The sequence below is a fragment of the Oncorhynchus keta genome, chromosome 20, assembly GCF_023373465.1.
Source record: "Oncorhynchus keta strain PuntledgeMale-10-30-2019 chromosome 20, Oket_V2, whole genome shotgun sequence".
In the NCBI taxonomy this organism is placed as follows: domain Eukaryota; kingdom Metazoa; phylum Chordata; class Actinopteri; order Salmoniformes; family Salmonidae; genus Oncorhynchus; species Oncorhynchus keta.
Window position 1 is genome coordinate 9,769,099 of NC_068440.1, and position 27,570 is coordinate 9,796,668.

General features: G+C 41.5%; 1 protein-coding gene across 1 annotated transcript in view; it reads right to left on the reverse strand.

Moving 5' to 3' along the window:
- The window catches only part of LOC118399347 (collagen alpha-1(XIV) chain), an 83,713-nt gene continuing 56,143 nt past the window's right edge, over positions 1-27,570 (reverse strand). The window contains 16 exon segments of the mRNA XM_035795356.2: positions 1-1,613; positions 5,207-5,362; positions 6,672-6,749; positions 7,040-7,228; positions 7,437-7,503; positions 9,328-9,363; positions 14,466-14,537; positions 14,872-14,925; positions 15,054-15,107; positions 15,914-15,967; positions 19,984-20,079; positions 21,026-21,079; positions 21,346-21,432; positions 21,687-21,764; positions 23,451-23,609; positions 27,277-27,386. Coding sequence (XP_035651249.2) covers positions 1,288-1,613; positions 5,207-5,362; positions 6,672-6,749; positions 7,040-7,228; positions 7,437-7,503; positions 9,328-9,363; positions 14,466-14,537; positions 14,872-14,925; positions 15,054-15,107; positions 15,914-15,967; positions 19,984-20,079; positions 21,026-21,079; positions 21,346-21,432; positions 21,687-21,764; positions 23,451-23,609; positions 27,277-27,386 — 1,670 coding nt within the window. The 3' untranslated portion in view covers positions 1-1,287.

The following is a 27,570-nucleotide window of genomic DNA, read 5'->3' on the forward strand; positions in this document are numbered from 1 at the left end:
CAGTGTTGAGAGTACCCACCGCAAATAATGGTTGTACTTCAATTTTATTGTTTGAAAAACCAATACCAAGTAAAAAATAAATTACTTCCTTGATTGAAACGTGTTCTGATGAGAGACACTACAGTGGCCTGTTCCACATAGTTAGTCTCTGGAGCTCTGCAAGGTGAATAGACCACAGGCCTAACAACTCATCACAATACTGTAGGCTGAACGTTCCTGTTCTGGAGACCATATTCCGAGACACTTGCAATAACAATAAACATACATTAAAAAAAGAAATATATTTTTTCACATATTTAACTCATAATCTTGTTATATTACATGTTTAGCACCTTCTCAAACACCCTTTAAAGACATACATACATGTATCGTAAAAATACAAAGAGCAAAATGTTTGTACTGTAACACTGCAATGGGGGTATTAGTTGGGCTATATGGCTGGTAGCTTGAATGACCCTATCAAGATATGAAAGCATATATTTTTATGTTGATATGTTGTTTCCCATGGGTGGGTAAAAATAGCATCATAAATTGATATGGAATAATTATATGTGAAACAAACACACATGCAAATATTACATTATGGGACATTTCATCAAAATAAATAATAATAGTCAAGTTTTGAACAGCTGGAGAATAACTGGTCATATTGAGTCTATTTATAATGTTAGTTGGATAGTTATCAATATAGGTAGTTGTATTCACTACAAATATCACCAAGTAGTATATTGTTAATATTATATTATATTTTCAAAATGTTCAAATAGTACTTGCTATCCACTCTTGCCAAATATCCTAGCAATAAAAGCTACAATTGAACAAAAATATTACTACTAAACTATACTATATTATACTATAATATACACTAGACTATAATATACTACACTACACTATAGGCCTATGTTCTTCCAGTATTTACTAAGCTCATAAACAAGCACTTGAAGTAAACCGTGCCCAGGAAATGGATCATTTGCATGAAATTAGATGAATGAAGCACAGAGGTGGTAGGCTGAAAACGAAAAGAAAATAACAATACAATTGTATCTCTTGAAGTAACCGATTAACACACACAATAAAATCTGACCACGCTACAACCAACAGTACAGATACCATATCTACACCACCAACCACAACACTTCCAGAAAGATGGTCCCTCCCACTCTCTCCTCCAACCTCCTCCACCCTTCCTCTCCCTTATGTCCCTTTGACATTGACATCAGGCACTTAATGATAGTCCTTAGAACCCCCTTTGGATATTTATCCCTTTAACTGAACAGTCCCAACTCCTCAGTCGTGTGTCCCCGACCTCCTCAAGGCTCTCCTTAGTCTGCTCTCTCTCATGGGACCAACCATTTTCCTCTCCTCTGGCCCCTCTTCCTCTTTCTTCTTCTCCTCCTCCTCCTCTTCAGCCAGGCTCCTGGAGGAGCGGTGGATCCCGGGGGACCTCAGCACCTCGTCGCCCTGGGTCAGGGCTGGGTCCTCGGGCTCGACTGGTCGGGGCGCTGGGTAGTTGGGCTGATAGTACTCGGAGGGGTAGCCCCCTGCGTCGTACCTATAGGGGTCCTCCTCCCCCGCCTCGTCATAGTTCTGGTAGACGTTGGGGGGCAATTGGACTAAGGGGAGATTGTGGTGGTCAGATGGGTCACCACCGTTGCCACCCTCTTTAGCCACCGCGGCCACCCCCAAAGCGTGCATTTGTTTGTTTGTTTTTGATTGGGTTAGCGGGACAGGAAGGAGGAAGAGACACACACGAGGAACAGTGTTAGCGACGACATCAAAGCGGCCAGAAGAGCTAAAGAGGGGTATGAATGAGCTACACTGACAGGGACAGGAGGTCTAAAGTGAATCTCTAATTAAATGTATGTGACAGCTCAACTGAGTAATGCATCAAATGACAATCAGTATTCAACTATTGGCTCCTTATAGAATATAAAAACTGTACACATTCGCTGCAGAAGCATAGAGAAGCCTTGGATAAAATACAGTTGAAGTCGGAAGTTTATATACACTTAGGTTGGTGTCATTAACACTAGTTTTTCAACCTCTCCACAAATTTCTTGTTAACAAACTATAGTTTTGGCAAGTCGGTTTACTTTGTGCATGACACAAGTCATTTTTCCAACAATTGTTTACAGACAGATTATTTCACTGTATCACAATTCCAGTAGGTCAGAAGTTTACATACACTAAGTTGAATGTTCATTTAAACAGCTTGGAAAATTCCAGAAAATTATTTAATTGCTTTAGAAGCTTCTGATAGGCTAATTGACATAATTTGAGTCAATTGGAGGTGTACCTGTGGATGTATTTCAAGGCCTACCTTCAAACTCAGTGCAATTTTCAAAAGCCTGAAGGTACCATGTTCATCTATACAAACAATCGTACGCAAGTATAAACACCATGGGACCATGCAGCTGTCATACCACTCCGGAAGGAGACGCGTTCTGTCTCCTAGAGATGAACGTACATTGGGGCGAAAAGTGCAAATCAATCCCAGAACAATAGCAAAGGATCTTGTGAAGATGGTGGAGGAAACAGGTACAAAAGTATCTATATCCACAGTAAAATGAGTCCTATATCAAATAGATGGCATCATGAGGGGGGAAAATTATGTGGATATATTGAAGCAACATCTTAAGTGTAACGATCGTCGTATGAAGGATTGGACCAAAACGCAGTGTGATAAGTATTCATGATAAATGTAATACTCAAAACACTCGAACAAAATAACAAAGAAGGAAAACGGAAACAGTCGTGTCAGGTGCAGACACGAAACAGAAAACAACTACCCACAAAACCCAAACGAAAAAGGACAACTTATATACAGTATGATCCCCAATCAGATACAACGATAGACAGCTACCTCTGATTGGGAACCACACCAACGTAGAAATAAAGAAACTAGAATGCCCACCCTAGTCACACCCTGGCCTAACCAAAATAGAGAATAAAAACCTATCTATGCCCAGGGCGTGACATCAAGACATCAGTCAGGAAGTTAAAGCTTGGTCGCAAATGAGTCTTCCAAATGGACAATGTCCCCAAGCATACTTCCAAAGTTGTGGCAAAATGGCTTAAGGACAACAAAGTCAAGGTATTGGAGTGGCCATCACAAAGACCTGACCTCAATCCTATAGAAAATGTGTGGGCAGAACTGAAAAAGCGAGTGCGAGCAAGGAGGCCTACAAACCTGACTCAGTTACACCAGCTCTGTCAGGAGGAATGGGACAAAATTCACCCAACTTATTGTGGGAAGCTTGTCTACCCGAAATGTTTGACCCAAGTTAAACAATTTAAAAGGCAATCCTACCAAATACTAATTGAGTGTATGTAAACTTCTGTCCCACTGGAAGGTGATGAAAAAAAATAAAAACTGAAATAAATAATTCTCTATAGTATTATTCTGACATTTCACATTCTTAAAATAAAGTGGTGATCCTAACTGACCTAAGACAGGGAATTGTTACTAGGATTAAATGTCAGGAATTGTGAAAAACTGAGTTTCAATGTATTTGGCAAGGTGTATATAAACTTCCAACTTCAACTGTATACATTAGTTTATATGGGGTGAGCAAAAAAATTATGGCTAAATTAGTTTTTGTGTCAGGCTGAATGTGTTTCTACAAATAGAGGGACAGCCTTATAGGAAACAAGGCAGTAGTCATTGCTGACAGTGATATAGCGAGGGAGTAGGGCCAAGGGACAAGCCTATCTACCCTAACATCTCCACTACAACCCTTTTGAATGCTGCTCACTACCCATACTGTTGGACTTGAGTAGGAGAAAGTAGCGAGAGAGAGAGAGAGGGATGACAGAAGCAGAGGGAGACACACACACATACCACAGGTCAGACAGATGAGACAAAATCATAAAGTCACCATGCTGGTATTACTCACACTGTGGAGTGCATGGAGAACACCGCAGGCCTTTTGAGCCATACAGTGTGCTCACCATAATGCCTTTTCCTCAGAGAAAATGGCCCGATAGAGAAAGACATCATTGATGGGTGTCCATGCACACATGCATTTACAGTTCAGGCGCTATAGATTGTATCCACACTCACAATAACCATGTGTATTAGATGACAAACTATTGTTGAATAAATCATGATCACATGACTGTAAAGATGCAGAATTGTCTTTTTGAAACAATGTAGCCAAACTTGATGCAATAGTGTGGTCTGTTCATGCAAATACTGAAACATGACTTATCGTGATAAAGACTTTGAGAGTTGATACATACTTTGTTGGAATAACTATATCGCACATGTCACAAGCATTCACAGATATCTGTAGGGTCTATAGATGTTTAAACAAGCAGGCTTGTTTAAATTCAATTCCACAAGCTAAGATACTGGGATACTGAGATGGCAACATTTTAAGAAATATTCTCAGGTACCATTATATGAATTCAGCACATTGTAAGTCATTGTTTCCAAGCTGAATTCTGCATCTTGGTTACATTTTGTATTTCAAGGCTTAAATGGCAACAGGAACTAATGGATTCATAAATAAGCCATATGCTCACGGCCATCTTACTGTAAACCATCAGATAATAGAATGGGCTCATTATTTTCCTGAGCTGTCGTAAACAGAGAATAAAGAGCTCCCACTCATTTATTTTAATGAGGTTTGGTCCTGAGGTTAATCAAGTGGGTCTCAATACATTAGAATTCAAAGTCTATTATGCATAAAGTAAATCAGAAAACAAATGCCAATTGCTTAAATATATCTCAGTATGGGCAACCAAACTAAACTTGGTCAACTGGTAAGTTAGTCATACTATAGTGTAGGCAATTCTGAGAACTTCCTTTTCAAGATAAGTCATACAGGTCATGTTGTCTTAGCTTCACCTTGAAATACAGTGTGGATAAGGGTGTGATTCGGGTCAACCCCCTGGCGGATTTAACCCAATGAGACCTCTTTGCTCAGGTCTCCCTTTCAAAGAGCTTTAATTGGATTAAATGAGTTGATGATTGATTGACAGGTCAATAGGTCAGATACACAGACATGGAAACCCATTCTCAGAGAGTGCATTCTCAGGTAAAGGTTATCTACACAACAAGCTGATGGCAACGCCAATGGAGTTCACTATGGCTAAACAATTAGATCTAATGTATTGGACTTTGATATTATAAAAATATCATGCTGCCTTGTGGTGTTTTGGTGTGTTTACAGTGGTAGGGGAGGATGAGGGTCATAATTACCTCCTACGTTGTAGCCCACGCACGAGTTCTGGTCACAGTATCCAGGAGGTCCAGCCGACCCCACTGGTCCAGGGATACCCGGCCGCCCAGGAGTTCCAGGGTTCCCCGGCCGACCAGACGGACCCTGGCTACCTGTCCGCCCCTGACCCGTTGGTCCTGGAGGAGAATGGAAAAGGAGTGATGAGAGGGCGGAGAAATGTGGGGAGTGTGTTTTGATACAACAAATACATTTTCAATGAACAATTAAGGTTTTAACATTGAGCTAAATTCCGAAGTTAAATCATTATATGAAACGTTATGGCAAACCAATAAAACATGATGGCAATATTATTGTCTTCATTGTGACTAAGAACACTGCATATTGAGGTAGAATTCATGAAGTTAAAGGGATTGTTCACCCAAATTACAAAATTACACATTGGTTTCCTTACCCTGTAAGCAGTCTATGAAGAAGTTATGACAGCAATCCATGCTTTAGTTTCCCTGGCACTGGTTCCACATGCTAACGTTTTAGCATTTGTCGCGCAAATCCCATTATTGTAAAGCTCAACAGTCACTTATAGATGTTTTGAACATAATGTGTGAAAAATGCTACTATTCAATTCATGGGACCAATGTATTGAATTCAATTTATGCCCAAAAATGATAAAACATTACCATGTGTAAACAGTGCCAAGGAAACTAAATCAAAGCATGAATTGCTGTCATACCTTATCCATAGACTTCTTACAGGGTAAGGAAACAAATACGTCAACTTGTAATTTGGGTGAACTATCTCTTCAAATCTAGTAGTGTGCTTTGAAATAGAAAACTAGCTAGAGTCCATAATTAGGCCACTGATTGGCAAAACATCTCTCCTCAAAAGGAAGAGAATCAGCATATTTATCATTACCCAGCAGTCAGTATAAGCTTTTGTGCCTTTTCATCAGACCCAAAATGCTATTATCACTGAGTTGTCTCCATCAGGAAATGCAAAGGCTATGAATGTCCTTTTTCAAATATCCTTGGAGGCACTGATCTCGCGCATGCCAGACACCTACATGTTCTCCCAGTAGCGCTCCAAGTTCTCTCATGTAGACCAACCTGGCAACCACTCCAGAAGTTCAATCAACACACTGCGTCAGCTAGACTACAATCAATAAAGGAGTCAAAAGCTATGCCCCCTAATCATGTTTAATTAAACCAGTAGGGGCAGCTTAATGAAAAACAACAAAACAACAAACAAAAGTAAATTAAATCCAACTTGGGCTATCCTCTTCGTGTCATATTCTCCCCTTGAATCAAGAGGGAGACGCTTAATCAAAAAACAGATCGGATGACTTCCCATTTTCTAATCCACCCCCATAACAGATGTTGATTTCCTCTGCAGATGTTCGGTGGCAAAGGAAATCCCTGGAGAAAAATTGTTGGAACTGTGCAGTTTTTCGTTTTTGGGGTGTTTTTCACCAGGCATTGTTTTGGTTACCTGGGGGTCCTACGGGGCCTCTGGGACCCTGGACTCCTACACCTGGGCTTCCCTTGTCACCCTTCTCTCCTGACAAACCTGGACAAACAGAGACAGAGGGGACACACACTTTGACAGAATTCAGAGAAGTGGGCATGCTTGTCTCCTTTCCATATTATATCACCTTCAGCACTACACGTGTCATGTCCAATAATGTAGATCTAGCCTAATATGTAATCATCTTTCTGATTCTATTAGTGATGTTTTCTTACATTACCTGCCGGTATCATTTACTGTAATATCTTCTCTCACAAGCGTATGGCACAGGCTACATGACTATATCTTTGCTCGATAGCTTGAGTTAAATCTGAGTCTCCTCTATTCAGTACCTCTGCCTCCTGGTTGTCCATTCTCTCCGTTGGACCCGGGGAACCCTGGTCTGCCCGCGGGCCCCTGCTCTCCCTGTGGTCCTTGGCCGCCCTGCCGCCCGGGCTCTCCTGGGGGTCCAGGAATGGTGCGGACCGAAACGGGTGCACTGGGGATGTGGTTGAGGATGGAGCTGTAGCGAGCCATGTGACCTGTGGGACAGACGTCAGACTGAGGTCAGTGGCGCATGAATGGATGCCAATGGCAAAATACATTTACACCATCACAGACAACACTCCTTTTTTTCAAACCGTACACCCCTTCTATAGAATACAATTACACAAGACCTGTGCAAACTCACATCAATACACACAACCCCGCACAGGAAGAGGGTCAGCTGAAGGATAAAAAAATACTCACTCTGTATCAGCTGCTCACAGACCTGCCGGGCGATTGCTTGGACCGATGCCTGGGATTGCAGGTCACCCTGGAGGCAAAAACACATGGTGACACCAAGACCATGGCTACAGATAACACTGTGTGTTTGATGTGTACAACCTGTTTCATCGATCCCACAGGTGACATTTCCTCCACCATTACTTGGGTAGAAAGCCTGCCAGTCGTGATTTTGGCATCAACTCTTTTGATTGGAAAACATGGCTGTTGTTGACAGGCATAGATGTTGCTTTTTGAGCCTTGTATAAAAACCTTATTACCCATTCGCTGTTCGCTGTTATGGGCGAAACCAATCCATAAAGTACTTAACACTAGAACGATGGCTCTTTAAAAATATAACTGCTGTAAAGTAGAAAATCATTTATACAGCTGAGTAACACAGCTGTAAAGCTTTAGCTTATAAAGTATGCATGAATAGGTCTTCTACCAAATGTGTTCTGGGTGCAGTACACCGTGTGATATTGCTCTTCAGAAAACTTGTTGTAATGGTAATTGTATACTGTCAGGCTGTCAGAGAACACCTACTGTATACTGCCTAGCTGAGGAGCAGCAATTACTTGAAAGGAGGGCATTATTTATCTTGAACATTGATGTTAAGCATCGAACACATACTTCACAGAATTACACTACATGACCAAACGTATGTGGACACCTGCTTGTTGTACATCGCATTCCAAAATCTTGGGTATTAATATGGAGTTGGTCCCCCCTTTGCTGCTATAACAGCCTCTACTCTTCTGGGAAGGCTTTCCACTAGATGTTGGAACATTGTTGCGGTGACTTGCTTCCATTCAGCCGCAAGAGCATTAGTGAGGTCGGGCACTGATGTTGTGCGTTTTGGCCTGGCTCGCAGTCGGAATTCCATTTCAATCAAATATATTTATAAAGCCCTTTTTACATCAGACGATGTCACAAAGTGCTATACAGAAACCCAGCCTAAAACCCAAACAGCAAGCAATGCAGATGTAGAAGCACGGTGACCAGGAAAAACTCCCTAGAAAGGAAGGAACCTAGGAAGAAACCTAGAGAGGAACTCGGCTCTGAGGAGTGGCCAGTCCTCTTCTAGCTGTGCCGGGTTGAGATTAAAACAGTACATGGCCAAGATGTTCAAATGTTCATATATAATAATCACAGTGGTTGTAGAGGTGCAACAGGTCAGAACCTCAGGAGTAAATGTCAGTTCATAGCCGAGCATTCAGTTTCATCCCAAAGGTGTTCGATGGGGTAGAGGTCAGGGCTCTGTGCAAGCCAGTCAAGTTCTTCCACACCGATCTCGACAAACCATTTCTATATGGAGCTCACTTTGTGCACAGGGGCATTGTCATGCTGAAACAGGAACTGTTGCCACAAAGTTGGAAGCACAGAATGTTGTCTAGAATGCTGTAGCGTTAAGATTTCCCTTCACTGGAACAAGGGGCCTAGCCTGAACCATGAAAAACAGTCCCAGACCATTATTCCTCCACCAAACTTTACAGTAGGCACTATGCATTCGGGCAGGTACCAGATTTGACTGTTGGACTGCCAGATGGTGAAGCGTGATCACTCCAGAGAACGCATTTCCACTGCTCCAGAGTCCAATGGCCACGGGCTTTACACCACTCCAGTCGACGCTTGGCATTGCACATGGTGACCTTAGGCTAGCTGAATCCACTAATTTGAAGGGGTGTCCACATACATTTGTATATATAGTACACTGTATATTATATAGAACAAGATAAGTATCATAAGATATCTCAATTCAATTGAATTTAATAAATTCTCTACTGGCATGAATGGGTGGTTGCCACGGTTGCCAAAGCAATGTATATGAAGTATTACATCAATTACCAATATGTTTGTTATCTCTATGACTTACTCTTTCTCCCTTCTCTCCTTTGTTTCCGGCGGAACCCTGCAACAGAACAAGAGGCAGAATGACAATGGACAGAAAACAATGAAGTACATTTACTGTACACATTTTTTGAGTTGTCCATTTTCTTTGCCATCTTTTTCTTTTCAAGAACTTGCATCAAGAAGTAGACATTTACCCCAGAGAAGTAAAAGCAATTTGGAAAGGTTAACAGAATTACAACAGACATTGAAAGCAGGTATGAAAAACTATTCTTAGGAAAAAGCACTGCACAATGAACAGACGCTACCTTCAGTAAGCTAGGAGCTACCTTAAGCAAGCTAGCGTCATTATTTGAACCCTGCCATAACCATTTATCTGCAAAGGTCATATAATGACAAATAATAACTATGCAGTACCAGTAATTACATCGTAATTACATAGTAGGCAAAGAGTATGTCATTACTGCTAACCTTGTCTGGCTTTCAGCCAGAGAATGTTAGCATTTTGACGTCTGGGGGCACACCAATTAAAAAGGTGTCATCCTACAAATACCTTGATCTTTGGTTGGACGATAAGCTGTCCTACAAAGTTCACGTGAGGATTGTGATTGTGAGGATGTTTAAACTCCAATTGGGTTCTTATTCTTGTAACAAGGCTTTGCTTCCCATTTGAGGCCAGAAAGAAGCTTGTTCAAGCCACTTTTCTTTCTGTAATTGATTATGGTGACATATTGTATATGCATGCAGTCTGTTCTGTGTTAAAGAGACTGGACTCTGTTTATCATGCATCTTTGCGTTATGTTACAAATGCCAAGTCACTCACCCACCAGTGCACCTTATATCAAATGCAGGGCTAGACCTCGCTTTACATACGCAGACAGCTACATTTGTATTTCTTCATCTACAAAGCCCTTCTGGGTAGCCTGCTCTCCTTCCCCATCACCACCAGCAGTTCCCAGACGCGGTCTACTAGATGGTTGCTGCTAAAAGTCCCCAGGGCCATTGCCGAGTTAAGCAAGACTGCCATTCCGATTGTGCACCTGAGGCATGGAAGTCTGCAAAATATGCTTCACCTAGATATACTAGTGCCCCTTAGTGGGTTTAAAACTCTGGCCCAAAACTCTGTTGAGGAGTGTAAATGTTTCCTCCAGGCCGGATGAGCACCTAATGACGTGTTGTTGTGCTGTTTGTATTGGTATGTTTTAATGTTGAATTGACTGCTGCTGCTTTCTTGGCCAGGTCTCCCCTTGCAAAAGAGACAACGTGTCTCAATGGGTTTCTTCCTGGTTAAATAAAGGTGAAAAAATAATATATATATATATATATATATATATATATATATATATATATATATATATATATATATATATATATAAATACGTTAGTGCCTTGCAAGCCACCAATGTAGCTTAAAATGCATATTGCATATTGTCATGACATTTTAAGGCAATATGTTAAAGGTTAACTTAAACCGCCACAAACATATTCTGTTCCATAGTCATGATAGTGTTGGGTTAACCTCCGATTTTCTAACGAAAAGAGAGGCCATTGAGTGACACAAAAGTATGTTTTTCTGGCAACAACAAAATAAACTTAACAGCCAAAATAAAGGAAACACCAACATAAACCGTTGGGAAACCACGAGTGGGTAGAATAAACAGGATGCATAGATTCTACATGTGTCTGGAATAGGGGGCGGATCAGCTGTTTGTTCACCCGCACCCGCCCGCAATTGCTAATAACCCATTCGCAAACCGCACATTGGGGCGGCAGGTAACCTAGTAGTTAGAGCGGTTGGGCCAGTAACCGAAAGGTCGCTAGATCGAATCACCGAGCTCACAAGGTAAAAATCTGTCGTTCTGCCCCTGAACAAGGCAGTTAACCCACTGTTCCTAGACTGTCTTTGTAAATAAGAATTTGTTCTTAACTGACTTGCCTAGTTAAATAAAAGGTACAAAAAAAAGTGTGACCCACTCAACCCTAACCCAAATATAGAATATGCGCTACAGTCAATGATGACATAATGATGTTATTTTTTTACAGTGGGTGCATTTTTTGTTGTTGTTGCCTGATTTAGATACAGTTGAAGTCGGAAGTTTACATACACCTTAGCCAAATACATTTAAACTCAATTCCTGACATTTAATGCTAGTAAAAATTCCCTGTCTTAGGTCAGTTAGGATCACCACTGTATTCTAAGAATGTGAAATATCAGAATAATAGTAGAGAGAATTATTTATTTCAGCTTTTATTTCTTTCATCACATTCCCAGTGGGTCAGAGGTTAACATACACTCAATTAGTATTTGGTAGCATTGCCTTGAAATTGTTTAACTTGGATCAAACGTTTCGGGTAGCCTTCCACAAGCTTCCCACAATAAGTTGGGTGAATTTTGGCCCATTCCTCCTGACAGAGCTGGTGCAACTAAGTCAGATTTGCAGGCCTCATTTCTCACACACGCTTTTTCAGTTCTGCCCACAAATTATCTATAGGATTGAGGTCAGGGCTTTGTGATGGCCACTCCAATACCTTGACTTTGTTGTCCTTAAGCCATTTTGCCACAACTTTGGAAGTATGCTTGGGGTCATTGTCCATTTGGAATACCCATTTGCGACCAAGCTTTAACTTCCTGACTGATGTCTTGATATGTTGCTTCAATATATCCACATAATTTTCCTTCCTCATGATGCCATCTATTTTGTGAGGTGCACCAGTCCGTCCTGCAGCAAAGCACCCCCACAACATGATGCTGCCACCCCCACAACATGATGCTGCCACCCCCGTGCTTCATGTTTGGGATGGTGTTCTTCGGCTTGCAAGCCTCCCCCTTATTATGGCCAAACAGTTCTATTTTTGTTTCATCAGACCAGAGGACAGTTCTCCAAAAGGTATGATCTTTGTCCCCATGTGCAGTTGCAAACTATAGTCTGGCTTTTTTATGGCAGTTTTGGAGCAGTGGCTTCTTCCTTGCTGAGCAGCCTTTCAGGTTATGTCGATATAGGACTCGTTTTACTGTGGAAATAGATACTTTTGTAACTGTTTCCTCCAGCATCTTCACACGTTCCTTTGCTGTTGTTCTGGGATTGATTTGCACTTTTCGCACCAAAGTAAGTTCATCTCTAGGAAACAGAAAGCGTCTCCTTCCTGAGCGGTATGACGGCTGCGTGGTCCCATGGTGTTTATACTCGCATACTATTTTTTGTACAGATGAATGTGGTACCTTCAGGCGTTTGGAAATTGCTCCCAAGGATGAACCAGACTTGTGGAGGTCTACAATTTTTTTTCTGAGTTCTTGGCCGATTTCTTTAGATTTTCCCATGATGTCAAGCAAAGAGGCACCGAGTTTGAAGGTATGCCTTGAAATACATCCACAGGTACACCTCCAATTGACACAAACTATGTCAATTAGCCTATCAGAAGCTTTTAAAGCCATGACATTTCCCTAGAAGACTAATTAAACAACAGAATACAATTAATGCTTCAATCTAGTTGACATCGGTAAAGTTTTCTCTGTCATCTTTCGCGGAGCAAAGACTGGGGAGAAAATACAATGATGCAAAAATAAAAAACAGGAAAGATTTTCTGCGCAAAATATGATTTTTTTGTGCTGGTTATTTGACACATGTCCAGTTAAACCCTAAAGCTTAGGCTTGTGCACTAATACCAGATAGTATAAATCAATGAAAGAAAAAACTCAATAAAGCCTGTATAAATTGCACAATAATTCTACATTTATGGATTTGTTAAGGTATTGTTTCTCTTTATTCAACCTGCCCGCCACCTACCTGCCGTTCAGCCACACAATATTTAATGACCCTAAACATGTCTGCCCCGTCGATATAACTGCGGGGAATGCGGGTTATGAGTCAACATGTGCATTACTAGTCTGGAACTCTTGTGGAGATCTGGGGACTGACTCACACATACACACACACACCCACACACCAAATACATGACCCTCAGTTGAGGCTGCTGAGGGGAGAATGGCTCATAATAATGTCTGGAATGGAGCAAATGGCATCAAACACAAGGAAATCATGTTTTTGATGGATTTGATATCAATCCACCTATTCCGATCCAGCCATTACCATAAGCCCGTTCTCCCCAATTAAGGTGCCACCAACCTCCTGTGATGACCCTAAGCATAATGGATGATAATTGCTTAATTAACTCAGGAACCACGCCTGTGTGGAAGCACCTGCTATCAATATACTTTGCATCCCTCATTAACTCAAGTGTTTCCTTGATTTTGGCAGTTACCTGAATATACAACGTCACATCAATGTTAAAGTAACATTAAGAAAACATTAACTAGCTTCAATTACAGGTAGAAAATGGTGTGGACAATGTTCTCAAAGACGTTCAGGGACAATGCTCCTGTTGTGTCCTGACACGTCAAGACATCCACTATTTGAATCCCCTACATTTAAAACAATCTCCTGAAGACTCCTTGGCTTCCGGCATCTCTGTCAATCACATCTCTGTCCACCAGACCAGACAGACAACAGGCGTGTCGATCCCAAATAGCAAGCAGGCAGACACAATCCTGTTTGCATTTCAGCATCACACACAGATAGCTTTAGAATGAAGTTGGTGGACTTTGAGTGTCTATTAGTTTAGCAAAGTCCTTTTTCAAGCCTGGCGAACATAAAATACAGTACATCTTTGACATACCTTCTCCTTACAATGTTATATTTTCTAGATGTAGAACTAGATGTATATATAGTTCCTTAAATGATTTCTCTGTCTCCGAATATCCCCTTTGAACTGTTATCCTTTCTCCCAGGTCTTTATACATACATAGAAAGACGACATATTCCTGACCATGTGACCTGCCCTAGAATAATGCCTGGCGCTTGTTATAGTTTGTAACTTTTATTGGTCAAGTCAGGCAGTCAGGAACAACTCTAGGTCCTAATTATGATATATATACTGTACTGTAGGACTATGGACAATATATTCATATATGACTTTGCTGTCTCCCAAAACCTACCTCCCAAATACTACACACAACGGGCAAAACCGTTTGAAATGACATCATGCTGACGTATCTGGTTGTAATGATGTAATTTCATCATTTCTGCTTGCTGGGTATTTCCCTAGCTAGAGGGTCAGCTCCTTAAGTAGTAACATGCATGGACATAGAGAGGTCAGATGACTCACAGGAGGTCCTTGGTCTCCCAGTGACCCTTGAGGTCCACTTGACCCTGGTGAGCCGGGAGCTCCTGGAGTGCCCTGTAGGTGAAGGAAGAGAAAAACACAAACAAACAAATTGTCACCTCACTGATTAAGCAATCACTCAAAGTTCCAATTTGTAACTTTCGTTTTCCCAGTGGTAACTTGAGGTACTACAAAAACATTTGGCCAAGAAACAAAACAAAAAACTGTTACATTCGCCAAGAAGCACAAACAAGTAACCTACAGGGACAGTACTGTTGACCAGAAAGTATTGTAAGTTGCAGATCACATTTTACAATTCAAAGCTACAGGATGAATGTATTTTATAATTCAATTCAATCAAGTTCATTCATCAGTCCCTGATGCTCCATCCACACACAATTTGACTTACCATAGTCCCTGGAGGACCTGTTCGCCCCTGGGGTCCATCTTTACCAGGCAGTCCCTGTGGAAAGGGGTTACATGTACAAATACATACCTATGAGACTGTGCTATTACGCCAGCTCCTATACCATGACTTTATATTCACATAAAATCTATTCCTTTGGATTAAACAGACAAACAAGACCTTACCCGTGTTCCTGTTTGTCCCTCTCGACCTGGTGACCCAGGAGACCCAGGAATGCCCTGCAACCGTAGAGAGAGGGAGCATGTGAAAACAGAAAGGCCTGTTAAGGGTGTCAGCATGAATACATTTGTATTGACGGACTCAGTTGGTTGGACCATTATCCTAACTCATTACAGATAATTAATGTTGTGAGGCCTGAGCTGTTTGTAATACACAGTCTCTTGCATGACCTTCACAGCTGTCAAAGCCAAATTCCCTCACTCAGACACAACGGGTACTGAATGCAAATGGCATGACTCAAAGCCTATTACAAACAAAAACACACATCTCCCAACCTCTACAGTTATTGACAGGATCCAACTTAATTGGCTGAGTTCAGAGATTGATTATAATGAAAGTTCATGGCATCTTAGACATGAATCATTACAACAGAGGGGAAATAGCGATTGTTATTCTGTAAAAATGTCTTGTTACGGTCCAGGCAGGCGCTGCCCATAACCACAGATCTAGGATCAGATTGCCCTATCCGCTAATGCTCAGATTTACCATCAATTGGATGGGAAGACAGCTGACCCGTTATTATTGGTTAAGACCGACTTCTACCTTCTCCTTTTGCTACCTGTGCAAATCCGACATAACATAAACCAAAGGGGAGCAGTAGCCCTTCACACAAAACTCTCTCACCAGAACTCAGAATGACTTGTTCCTATTAACAGCTACATTACAGAGATAGAAATGAAATATGACATTCAAAGATCTCCCTTTGGTGCAATGGTGTCACTTGAATGTCATTTGAAGACTGAATGCCATTTTGTGATGATGGAAAGTGTGTCTGAAAGGGCAGGAAGTGAATGGTGGTCTTTACCTGTATTCCTGGAGCTCCAGCTGCACCCTTCTCACCTCTCTCTCCTGGACCACCCTGAAGTGTGAAAAAACAACAATAGATATCAACAGCAAATATCAAGCTTATTTGGAGGCTATTTCATAAGTTGGGGTCGTCACTATCTTGTCACCATCTGCGTTCGATTTACAAATGCCATTTGTTTCACAAGCTCTTACAGTAGCTGTACCTTAATAACCCTTAACTTGTTATGGCTGCAGGGGCAGTATTGAGTAACTTGGATGAAAGGTGCCCAGAGCAAACGGCCTGCTCCTCAGACTCAGTTGCTAATATATGCATATTATTGTTAGTATTGGATAGAAAACACTCTGAAGTTTCTAAAACTGTTTGAATGATGTCTGTGAGTATAACAGAACTCATATGGCAGGCAAAAACCTGCGAAGAAATCCAAACAGGAAGTGAGAAATCTGAGGTTGGTATATTTTCAACCCAGGTCCTATTGAATTCACATTGGGATATGAATGAAGTTGCACTTCCTAGGGCTTCCACTAGATGTCAACCGTCTTTAGAAACTTGAATGAGGCTTCTGCTGTGTTGTGGAACTGAATAAGAGCTGAATGAGTTAGCTTATTGGCAGAGAGCCATTTCCTGGTCACGCGCATTCCACATGATATCGACTTGCGTTCTGTTGCTTCTGTAGACACAAAGGAATTCTCCGGGTTGGAACTTTATTGAAGATTTATGATAAAAACATCCTAATGATAGATTCTATACTTAGTTTGAAATGTTTCTTCAACTTGTAATATAACTTTTTGAAGTTTTTGTCTGAAGTTTTTGTCCAAACACACAAGTGTTTGGATATGTGTACCAACGCTAACAAAAGTAGATACTTGGACATAAATAACGAACATTATCGAACAAATCAAGCATTTATTGTGGAACTGCGATTCCTGGGAGTGCATTCTGATGAAGATCATCAAAGGTAAGGGAATATTTATCATGTAATTTCTGGTTTCTGTTGACTCCAACATGACAGCTAATTTGATACATTTTCCGAGCGCCGTCTCAGATTATTGCATGGTTTGCTTTTTCCGTAAAGTATTTTTGAAATCTGACACAGTGGTTGCATGCTCTCTAGGGTCCCACCTGGCCAACATCCAGTGAGATTGCAGAGCGCCAAATTCAAATTCAGAAAACATATTTTACATAGGTTTAAAGATGAACTTCTTGTGAATCCAACAACTGTGTCAGACATAAAAAATGCTTTACGGCGAAAGCATACTTTAGGATTATTTGAGAACATAGCCCAGTAGACAAATCATTACAAACAGTAACCAGTCAAGCAGAAGAGTTACAAAACTCAGAAATAGAGATAAAATTAATCCCTTACCTTTGATGATCTTCATATGGTTGCACTCAGAAGACATTCATTTACTCAATAAATGTTCCTTTTGTTCAATAAAGTCTCTTTATAGCCAAAAACCTCAGTTTTGTTCGCATGTTTTCTTCAGTAATCCACAGGCTTAAACGCAGTCAAAACAGGCAAACAAAAAAAATCTAAATTGTATCCGTAAAGTTCATAGAAACATTTACATTTACATTACATTTAAGTCATTTAGCAGACGCTCTTATCCAGAGCGACTTACAAATTGGTGCATTCACCTTATGACATCCAGTGGAACAGCCACTTTACAATAGTGCATCTAAATCTTTTAAGGGGGGTGAGAAGGATTACTTTATCCTATCCTAGGTATTCCTTAAAGAGGTGGGGTTTCAGGTGTCTCCGGAAGGTGGTGATTGACTCCGCTGTCCTGGCGTTGTGAGGGAGTTTGTTCCACCATTGGGGAGCCAGAGCAGTGAACAGTTTTGACTGGGCTGAGCGGGAACTGTACTTCCTCAGTGGTAGGGAGGCGAGCAGGCCAGAGGTGGATGAACGCAGTGCCCTTGTTTGGGTGTAGGGCCTGATCAGAGCCTGGAGGTACTGAGGTGCCGTTCCCCTCACAGCTCCGTAGGCAAGCACCATGGTCTTGTAGCGGATGCGAGCTTCAACTGGAAGCCAGTGGAGAGAGCGGAGGAGCGGGGTGACGTGAGAGAACTTGGGAAGGTTGAACACCAGACGGGCTGCGGCGTTCTGGATGAGTTGTAGGGGTTTAATGGCACAGGAAACATGTCAAACGATGTTGATATTCAATCCTCAGGTTGTTTTTTGCCTAAATGATCTATAATATTTCAACTGGACAATAACGTTGTCAATATAAAAGGTAAACAAGAAATGCACTCTCTCGGGATTGCGCATGAAAAAGCTCTGTGACACGTCAGGGTCCACTCATTCAGACTAGTCTTACTCCCTCATTTATCAGAATACAAGCCTGAAACAATTTCTAAATACTGTTGACATCTAGTGGAAGGAATAGGAACTGCAATTTGAGTCCTAAGTCAATGGATACTGTAATGGCATCGAATAAAAAACTACAAAACCAACAACAACAAAAAACTTCTGGAATGGATTTTTGCGTGCCAAATCAGTTCTGTTATACTCACAGACACTATTTTAACGGTTTTGGAAACTTTAGAGTGTTTTCTATCCAAATCTACCAGTTATATGAATATTATATCTTCTGGGCCCGAGTAGCAGGCCATTTCATTTGGGCATGAGTTTCATCCAAAATTCCAGATGCTGCCCCCTACCCATATCTATAATTCCATGTGTATAACTTTTATGATGAGTATTTCTGTTGAATCGATGTGGCTATGCAAAATCACTGGATGTTTTTGGAACTAGTAAACGTAACGCGGCAATGTAAACTCAGATTTTTTTTATATAAATATGAACTTTACCAAACAAAACATATATGTATTGTGTAACATGAAGTCCTATGAGTGTCATCTGATGAAGATCATCAAAGGTTAGTGATTCATTTTATCTCTATTTGTGCTTTTTGTGACTCCTCTCTTTGGCTGGAAAAATGGCTGGGTTTTTCTGTGGCTTGGTGGTGACCTCGTTTGTGATGCTTTCGCCGTAAAGCCTATTTGAAATCGGACACTGTGGTGGGATTAACAACAAAATAAATATAAAACGGTATAAGATACATGTATGTTTGAGGAATTGTAATTATGAGATTTCTGTTGTTTTGAATTTGGCGCCCTGCACTTTCACTGGCTGTTGTCATATCCTCCCGTTAACAGGATTTCAGCCCTAAGATTAATAACCCTTAAGGACCCTTACTGTCACCATAATCCTGAATTAGCAACAAACAGATCATGTCATCGATATAGAATGTGTGTATGTTATACCATAGAGAAAAATGTACCATCTGTTGAAGCAAAATTAATTTATTACATTCTAATGTTTTTGTGGGTGAAAATGGTTTTGTTACAGTCACTGGTAATCTTCCGCAGCTGACCAGTAACCTCTTCATACACCCTACAAAGGAGTGATTTGTTACTCATTCCTTATCTCTAAAAGCCATCCAGGTTGAATTATTTGCCAGTCTGTTTAGGCTCTAAAGATCGGATCATTCCCCTATCTTAGACACATCGGCTGTGAGAACCGGTAAGAACCTGGTTTTGTTTGTTTGAACGTTTAAAGGGAGTAGAGATAATGACCCTTAGCTCTTTTGTAAGCTTGCCTCTTTTTGAGGGTTAAGCAGCTCTTTGTGTAGGTGGAGTATTTAAAGACTGAGTGACTTGTAAATAATCAAGATCCTCTCCGGGTTCATCCTGAGAGCGCGATCTTCCTTGCAATTACTTGAATAAACTTCTTATTGCTGATAAAGGAGTTCTCCTGATTCCTTGAACAAGTTCTCAACACACAGGTTGGCTTAAACATTGCCTTAGTAAAGTTAAGTCCATTAGATTACAATACATCCTTCCTCCTTTATGGCTTATGTTCAACATCAGTCCTTGAGAGAGAGAAAGAATCGACCTCTGAGTATTACAACAGCTTTTACATGGTGGACTTTATAGCAGGCCTAGGTGAATCTGGTACTGTTGCTGTGTTATGTATGTCGGGAAACTAGACTCCTCTAATATGTGCAGTATTAGATGGTGTGTCTGAGCGTGTGTATGCGCATGCGTATGTGTGTGTGTCTTACCGGGGGGCCCATGATGGTGCGGCCGCTGGGGCCCTGGGGGCCAGGAGGCCCCTGCAGCCCAGGAGTGCCAGCGTCCCCAACTGGACCTATCGGGCCCTGTCATAGAGACAGAAGAACACATTGATCAAATAGATTAGAATATAGTTAACAAAGAGATAAAGTGATCTATTTTTAATACAGATCTAGTTAAATCCCCTATTTTCTACAGCCATTACCTCTATGTAGTATGAAAGTAATAATTTTAAACAACAACAAAATACCAATTTGTGAATGTTGAACTGCGAGCTGGTAATATAGTACTATAAACATGTTTTAATGACATATAAGACCATAACACCGGAACTGCAATCTAAGGCTTTCAAAAGTTGACGACATGAATATCGTAGTATAGTGTGCTGTGCGAGGTTTTGTGGAGGGCGAGCAATATGTTCATAAATCTTTTATTCCATACAACTGTCTTCATCCTTTATACATTATCTGACCCAGCTCTTGGCGGCTGAGGGGGCTTTAGGCTAACTCTGTGATTTAACTGCAAATCAGAGCGCCGTGAGGCAACTCTCTGTCAGTCTTGTCGTGAGCCAACCAGTCGCAGGCCATTGACTTTCATGGGGGCACGCTGCGTCTCCGACGAATATAAAATTCATGAGAGTAGGAAGACAGCATGGGCGCACTGCGAGGACGCCTGCATTACAAAGATCTTTCCATGCTGTAATAACACACCATTCAACCACCAGTGCAATTTTCTGGGACTTTCAAGACCCATGCAATCCCGAGTCGAATAGCGTGTGAGAGAATGAGATATGAATAAAAGATTAGAACTTTGCAGGGGGCATTTTCAGAGAGAGTGGGTTTTCAGCCAAGCATCGTATAAGGGATCTTTTATGGAAGAGAGGTATCCATCAATGTGGGTATGTGTCTGTCCACCCACTCAGTGCTTGTGGAATTCTAACATATCGTGGTTTCAGTTTTACAAGCTGCATTGACTTTCATTAGGTTTTTATTTACATGAGTGAGTGTGTGTGTGTGTGTGTGTGTACTGTACCACAGCTCCTGGTTCTCCACGGTCCCCTCTTCCTCCTCTGATCCCAGGACCTCCCTGTTGATAACACACAAACACACACCCTCTGTCACACACCATCAACATACTGTACGTATCACAGACATTAAAGACCCACTCTTTCAACACATCCTAAGCACGCTATCACACGCCGGGCCGGGTGTATGTACTGTAGCTATGTATATATCCCTCTCCATCTCCAAATGTCTGTTCATCTGGCACTGAATGCAATGAATGAGTTCCTAGCTCAACAACAGCTTTAAGTAACAAATGATGGTGATGAAGTAGAGACGAAGGGTCCTCACAGGGGGTCCAGTGGGGCCGGGGGGGCCTTTGCTGTCCTGTGTGCAGGTGCAGGCCCGGGGCATGGCAGGACAGTCCTCCTCCTTCCTCTGAGAGATGAGAGAAACACCACAATAACATGACTATGCTACTGTGCGACCAAATGACAATTACATGGAACACAAGAGGACAATGAGCTAATGATTACGATAATGACCAAAGCATAATGATGGAAAAAAAGAGGATAACGACCACAAGACACAAAATGACATGATCCTACAACATGCAACTACACATTACAACAAAGGTTAGGATCATTCCATGTCAGTCAGTAGATGAGATCAGTAGTGAGGCTTGAACTCACCAGACCAGGAAGCTCACAGCACTTGTCTCGGCTGGCCCAGGACGTGCTGCAGACGATGTCAAACGACTGCAGTTGAAACTGAGGACAAAAAGAACAAACACAGACATCTTTTTGATAGTGAACAAAAATGTAAACGCAACATGTAAAGTGTTGTAAAGCTTTGTGCACAAATTTGTTTTACATCCCTGTTAGTGAGCATTTCTCCTGTGCCAAGAAAATCCATCCACCTGACAGGTGTGGCATATCAAGAAGCTGATTAAATTCTCATGATCCTTACACAGGTGCACCTTGTGCTGGGGACAATAAAAGGCCACTTGTCACACAACACAATGCCACAGATGTCTTATGTTTTGAGGGAGCGTGCAATTGGAATGCTGACTGCAGGAATGTTCACCAGAGCTGTTTCCAGGGAATTTAATGTTAATTTCTCTACCATAAGCCCCCTCCAATATCATTTTAGAGAACACAATTCCATTTTATCAATGGCAATTTGAATGCACAGAGATACTGTGACGAGATCCTGAGTCCCATTGTCGTGCCATTCATCTGCCACCATCACCTCATGTTTCACAATGATAATACATGGCCCCATGTCACAAGGATCTGTACACAACTCCTGGAAGCTTAAAATGTCCCAGTTCTTCCATGGCCTGCATACTTACCAGACATATCACCCATTGAGCGCGTTTGGGATGCTCTGGATAGATGTGTACGACAGTGCTTTCCAGTTCCCGGCAATCTCCAGCAACTTTGCACAGCCATTGAAGATGAGTGGGACAACATTCCACTGGCCACAATCAACAGCCTGACCAACTCTATGCAAAGACACGTATGGAGCTGCATGAGGCAAATGGTGGTCACACCAGATACTGACTGGTTTCCTGATCCACACCCCTACCTTTATTTAAAGATATCTGTGAGCAACAGATGCATATCTGTATTCCCAGTCATGTGAAATCCATAGATTAGGGCCTAATGAATTGATTTAAATTGACTGATTTCCTTATATGAACTGTAACTCATGGATGTTGCGTTTAGATTATATACAGGTTGTGCTACTTTACTACTAGTCTCTTGATAAAACCAGCAGCAAGCTGCAGAACTCCTAAATAAGGCCTGAGCGAAAGTATGATAACTCTTCAATATTACACATAGCTAATAGACTCGTTGCACAGCTCTTATTGAGGAGGAAGAATCAATAATTGGTCTCTCCAAACAGATTGCTCTTTTTTCTCCTCCTCTGCAGAAAGGGGTCCATTTGAAAAAAAGGTGTGAAAAGTTTTTGTCAAAGGAAGAAAATTATCAAGCCTATCAGAGACTACATCTCACTGCTTTTCCTGTATGAGGATATCTGGGCTATTTATGGAACTGGGCGATTGGATATGAAAGTTCAGTTTGTAGTGTCTCTGTTGTTTCTATGACTTGTTTATATTTAGTGGCAAATGGACCTTGAAGTGCTGATGTGATTATACTTCACTCAAACCCTCTGTCTTAATGCTGTTATAGGAATTCATAACCTAGGCCGTAGATAGTTTATCCACCAGTGTATTGGTTACTGTATGACACTAAACATCTTACTGTACTGTAAGGCACGTTAGAATTCAGCCCGGCTACACATGTAAAATAAGGTGAATCAAGAGGTTAAAAATGCATAGAAATCCAATTACGGAATGTTGACATGGATATTGAACGGGATGTCCTTAGAACTACAGTATATTCTAGTAATTCTATGTCAAAACAGCTGTGTCTGACTATAGGGCTTACCGGTGCAGAGTTGTCCTTCTTCCCCCGGGAGCGCACCATTCGTCCCAGCACCTCCAGGCCATCTGTGGTGATGTTGCCCGCCGCGTTGATGGCCTTCTCCCCAACCAGCTTACAGTCGATGACAGCCTTGGCGTTGGTCTTGCTAATAGCCAGGTGCAGCTACAGGGAAGTTAAAGAACCAGACCTAGGTTAAAATCCTATTTGAAATCTTTCAAATACGTTGAGCGTTTGCCAAAGCCTGCCTGGAGTGCCAGTTTGGCAGGGTTTACACTTTTGTGGCTATTCTATTGGTTCCATTGCGCCAGGCAAGGTCAATCCTAAACACAGCTAAATTATCCTAAATTATTTAAAATAGTATTTGAACCCCGGTCTGTTTGGAACACAGACGCAGTGGGATTGAAACGTCTTATGTGTGAGTAATAAATCACTGGGCAGCATTAGAGTTGCGGGCGGACATACTGTTTTTCCCAATAGTCCAGAACGCAGACAGTGGTTCAAAGAGACAGAGGCTGTAAAATAAGGTCTGCTCTGAGAATTGCACCAGTCACTCGAAACGAGAGAGTCGGTTTTGAAGTCGGGTGATTTAAGACGTTTTTGTGACAAATAAAATATTTGCTTTTTTTTTCACCCTTGACACATCAAGCTTCTACTGTATGCTTCGTGGAAATGGGATGTCTCATGGGGAAATATATGGGAGAATTTCAAGACATTAGCAAAATCACATTTGGTGATTAGGCCTGGCTCGCAGTCGACATTCCAATTCATCCCAAATGTGTTCGATGAGGTTGAGGTCAGGGCTCTGTGCAGCAATATTCCCTAAAAAAAATAGAGCAAATTTCAGGTCGGCTGAGCACGAACCTGAATGTTGTAAAAATTCTGTGCAACTTCCAGCGTGCATTTACTGTGAACACTGAGGCTGTACCCTCTTTAAGTTACAGTTTAAACAGTGGCCAAGTAGGCTACTGTGGCTATTGTATTATAGTATAGGCCTACCAGATTGGCCTACTATCAAAAACAATGGATATCAAAAACAATGGAAAAAATGCATCCCATAACATTTTAACATGGAAATAGCTGTTTAAGCATTCAGCCTACAGTAGCAGCTAATGTGTGGTGTTCAATGTAGGCCTACATTCCATGAGACTTTTGAAAAAAGTTGGGCTTGACATTAACCTGTTTAGCCACCTGTCCTTCAGACAAGGAGGTGACTGAACATTTTGTTGTGTTGTTTGATGCAAGAAACCACTTTACAAATTAAAATCCTTTATTATTCCCATACCATTACTACAGAGAACCAGACAAATTATGCTACCATCTGCCTATTGGCGACTTAGCTTATTCAAGCCTGTCTCAAAATACAACACTGCCCCTTTAAGACAAATAAAAGCTCTTTACCTCGCTTTTCAAAATGTACACCTTTTGTGCCCTTGTAGAAAGCAATCACTCCCCTATTGCTGACTACAAATTATCTGAAACTGGGCAATTAACTCACTAACCAGTAAAGGATATGAACAAAATGTGCACATGTGGCTACATGCAGCTCTTGCTTTGATCTCAAAACAAGCGCATGTACTCACGGATCCATATATGGCAATGGTCTACTGCAGGTCTGATTGGCTATGCCGCACTGGTCTGTGTAGAGTATGGTCTGGGTCATGCACAATAGAATCCTACTCCGATGCCTACAACAACATCTCTTGTATATCAATACTATATTGCATTGATTTGATCACAATTGCCACAGTAAAGGTAAATGTTGATAGTGTTAACTAACAGGGAAAAGTCTAGAAAGTTGAGTGAAGTTACATTTTGTGCTTCTCTCCGTGGGCTGATATTTACTCTGCGCGGCCATCTGCGGCAGTCTCGGGGGTACTGCACGCCTGCGCGCAGTTTAGAGGGAATATTGCTGTGCAGTCAAGTTCTTACACACCAACCTCGAAAAACCATTTCTGTATGGACCTCGCTTTGTGCATAGGGGAATTGTCATACTAAACAGGAAAGGGCCTTCCCCAAACTGTTGCCACAAAGTTGGGAGCACAGAATCAGCTAGAATGTCATTGTATGCTGTAGCACTAACATTTCTCTTCACTGGAACTAAGGGGCCTAGCCTGAACCATGAAAAACAGACCCAGACCATCATTATTCCTCCTCCACCAAACTTTACAGTTGGCACTATGCATTCGGGCCGGTAGCATTCTCCTGGCATCCGCCAAACCTAGATTCGTCTGTCAGACTCCCAGATGGTGAAGTGTGATTCCTCACTCCAGAGAACGCGTTTCCACTGCTCCAGAGTCTAATGGCCGCGAGCTTTACACCACTCCAGCCGATGCCTGGCATTGCACATGGTGATCATCACAATAACAGCACTTACAGTTGACCGGGCAACTCTGGTAGGGCAGAAATTTGAAGAACTGACTTGTTGGAAAGGTGGCATCCTACAACGGCACCAGGTTGAAAGTCACTGAGCTCTTCAGTACGGGCCATTTTTTGTCAATGTTTGTCTATGGAGATTGCATGGCAGTGTGCTCAATTTTATACACCTGTCAGCAACAGGTGTGGATGAAATAGCCGAATCCACAAATTTGAAGGGGTGTCCACTTACTTTTGGCAATGTAGTGTATCTATTCTACCTGAATATCAAATGTAAATGTGTGTCTTTATGAAACATCACTTTCAGCTTTGTTGAAATTGGTGCATTACTATGCTAAAGCTCTGATAATGATGGAACTGTAGCATTTCTTTTGCATTTACACCTTTTCCTACAAAAACAGATTCCTGATTAATCATTCGAATTAGACAACTTGAATCAGCAAAGTATCTGGCAATCAATCAGGTCTTCTTGAGAGGTAATCTAAAATGTTACCACATTATCACCAAAGTGCTGACAAGATTACACATGATAATACTTATGGATTGGCAGGGCAAAGAATTGCAGTAATCACTAGTGATAATTTGCTGAGGAAAAAGGCAACAGTGGTTAATTGAATACAGGCCATAGTCACTTTCAGTCATATCAAATCCCCCCTCCCTACATAGTTTAGTTTGTTTGGAAGAGGCTATGATTCAATTATGAGTATATTATTCTGGCAATATTGGAGTGCCAGCTTCATTCCACAAGGTTTGCATTTTAAAAAGAACAAAATGAATTTCACCAGATAGCAGGTGAAATATGAAGGGGATTCCTTGTGAATATCATAATGGCACTGTATTACCCACAGTATATGTTACTGCTACAGCCACACACTGTGAACTGGTCCCGTGTGGCTCAGTTGGTAGAGCACGGCACTTGCAACGCCAAAGGTTGTGGGTTATAGTCCCACTGGGGCCACCCATACATAAATGTATGCACGCATGGCTGTAAGTCGCATTGAATAAAAGCGTCTGCTAAATGACATATAGTACTATTATTGTGCAGCAAAAAAAGTTGAAGCAATTTGAACAGTCATAACATAAGTGATTTACAAACTGCTCCAAAAAAGGTCTGTGTTTGTTTCAGGTCCTATATCTCACTCATGGATGATAAAGTTAGTTATCTGTAGACGGAGGATGATTATGACATTGGCAAGTGGGTGACCTGAATACACTATCAGATAGCTGTGCCAGTGAAGAGATAAAGCACATCCTCATTCATTTTAGCAGCAGGCCATGGATGTGGGCAAAGGTATTGTAAGCTCCACTGACAGCCAGACAAGAGTGACTTAACATCACTCAACAAGCTGGCTTATAACCAGGAAGCAGGACATTCTCTGAGGTGTTAGGGTGATGTTGTAGCATTTAGCGTTTGCACTGAGGAAGTGAGACAACAAGGAGTGCTTTTAACTCTGACCTTGTGGAAACTGCCGTAGAAGAGCTTCTTGATTTCAGGTCCCTCGAAGGTCACAGTCTGAAACTGTCCTTTGTAGTCGTGGTTGAAGAAGGTGAGGGTCTTGCCACCGTCTAGAGTTGGAAAGAGAACCGTTTGACAGTACACAGTACAACTCGAATATAGTGAGGAATGTTCTCGTTTCAAATAGAGGAGGCACAGACGGTTTAGTAGACATTGTGCAATCTGAGCAACGGGATACCTTTTGAAAATGTAGCCTACATTGACAAAATGTTTGTGCTGCTCACAACTGATAAA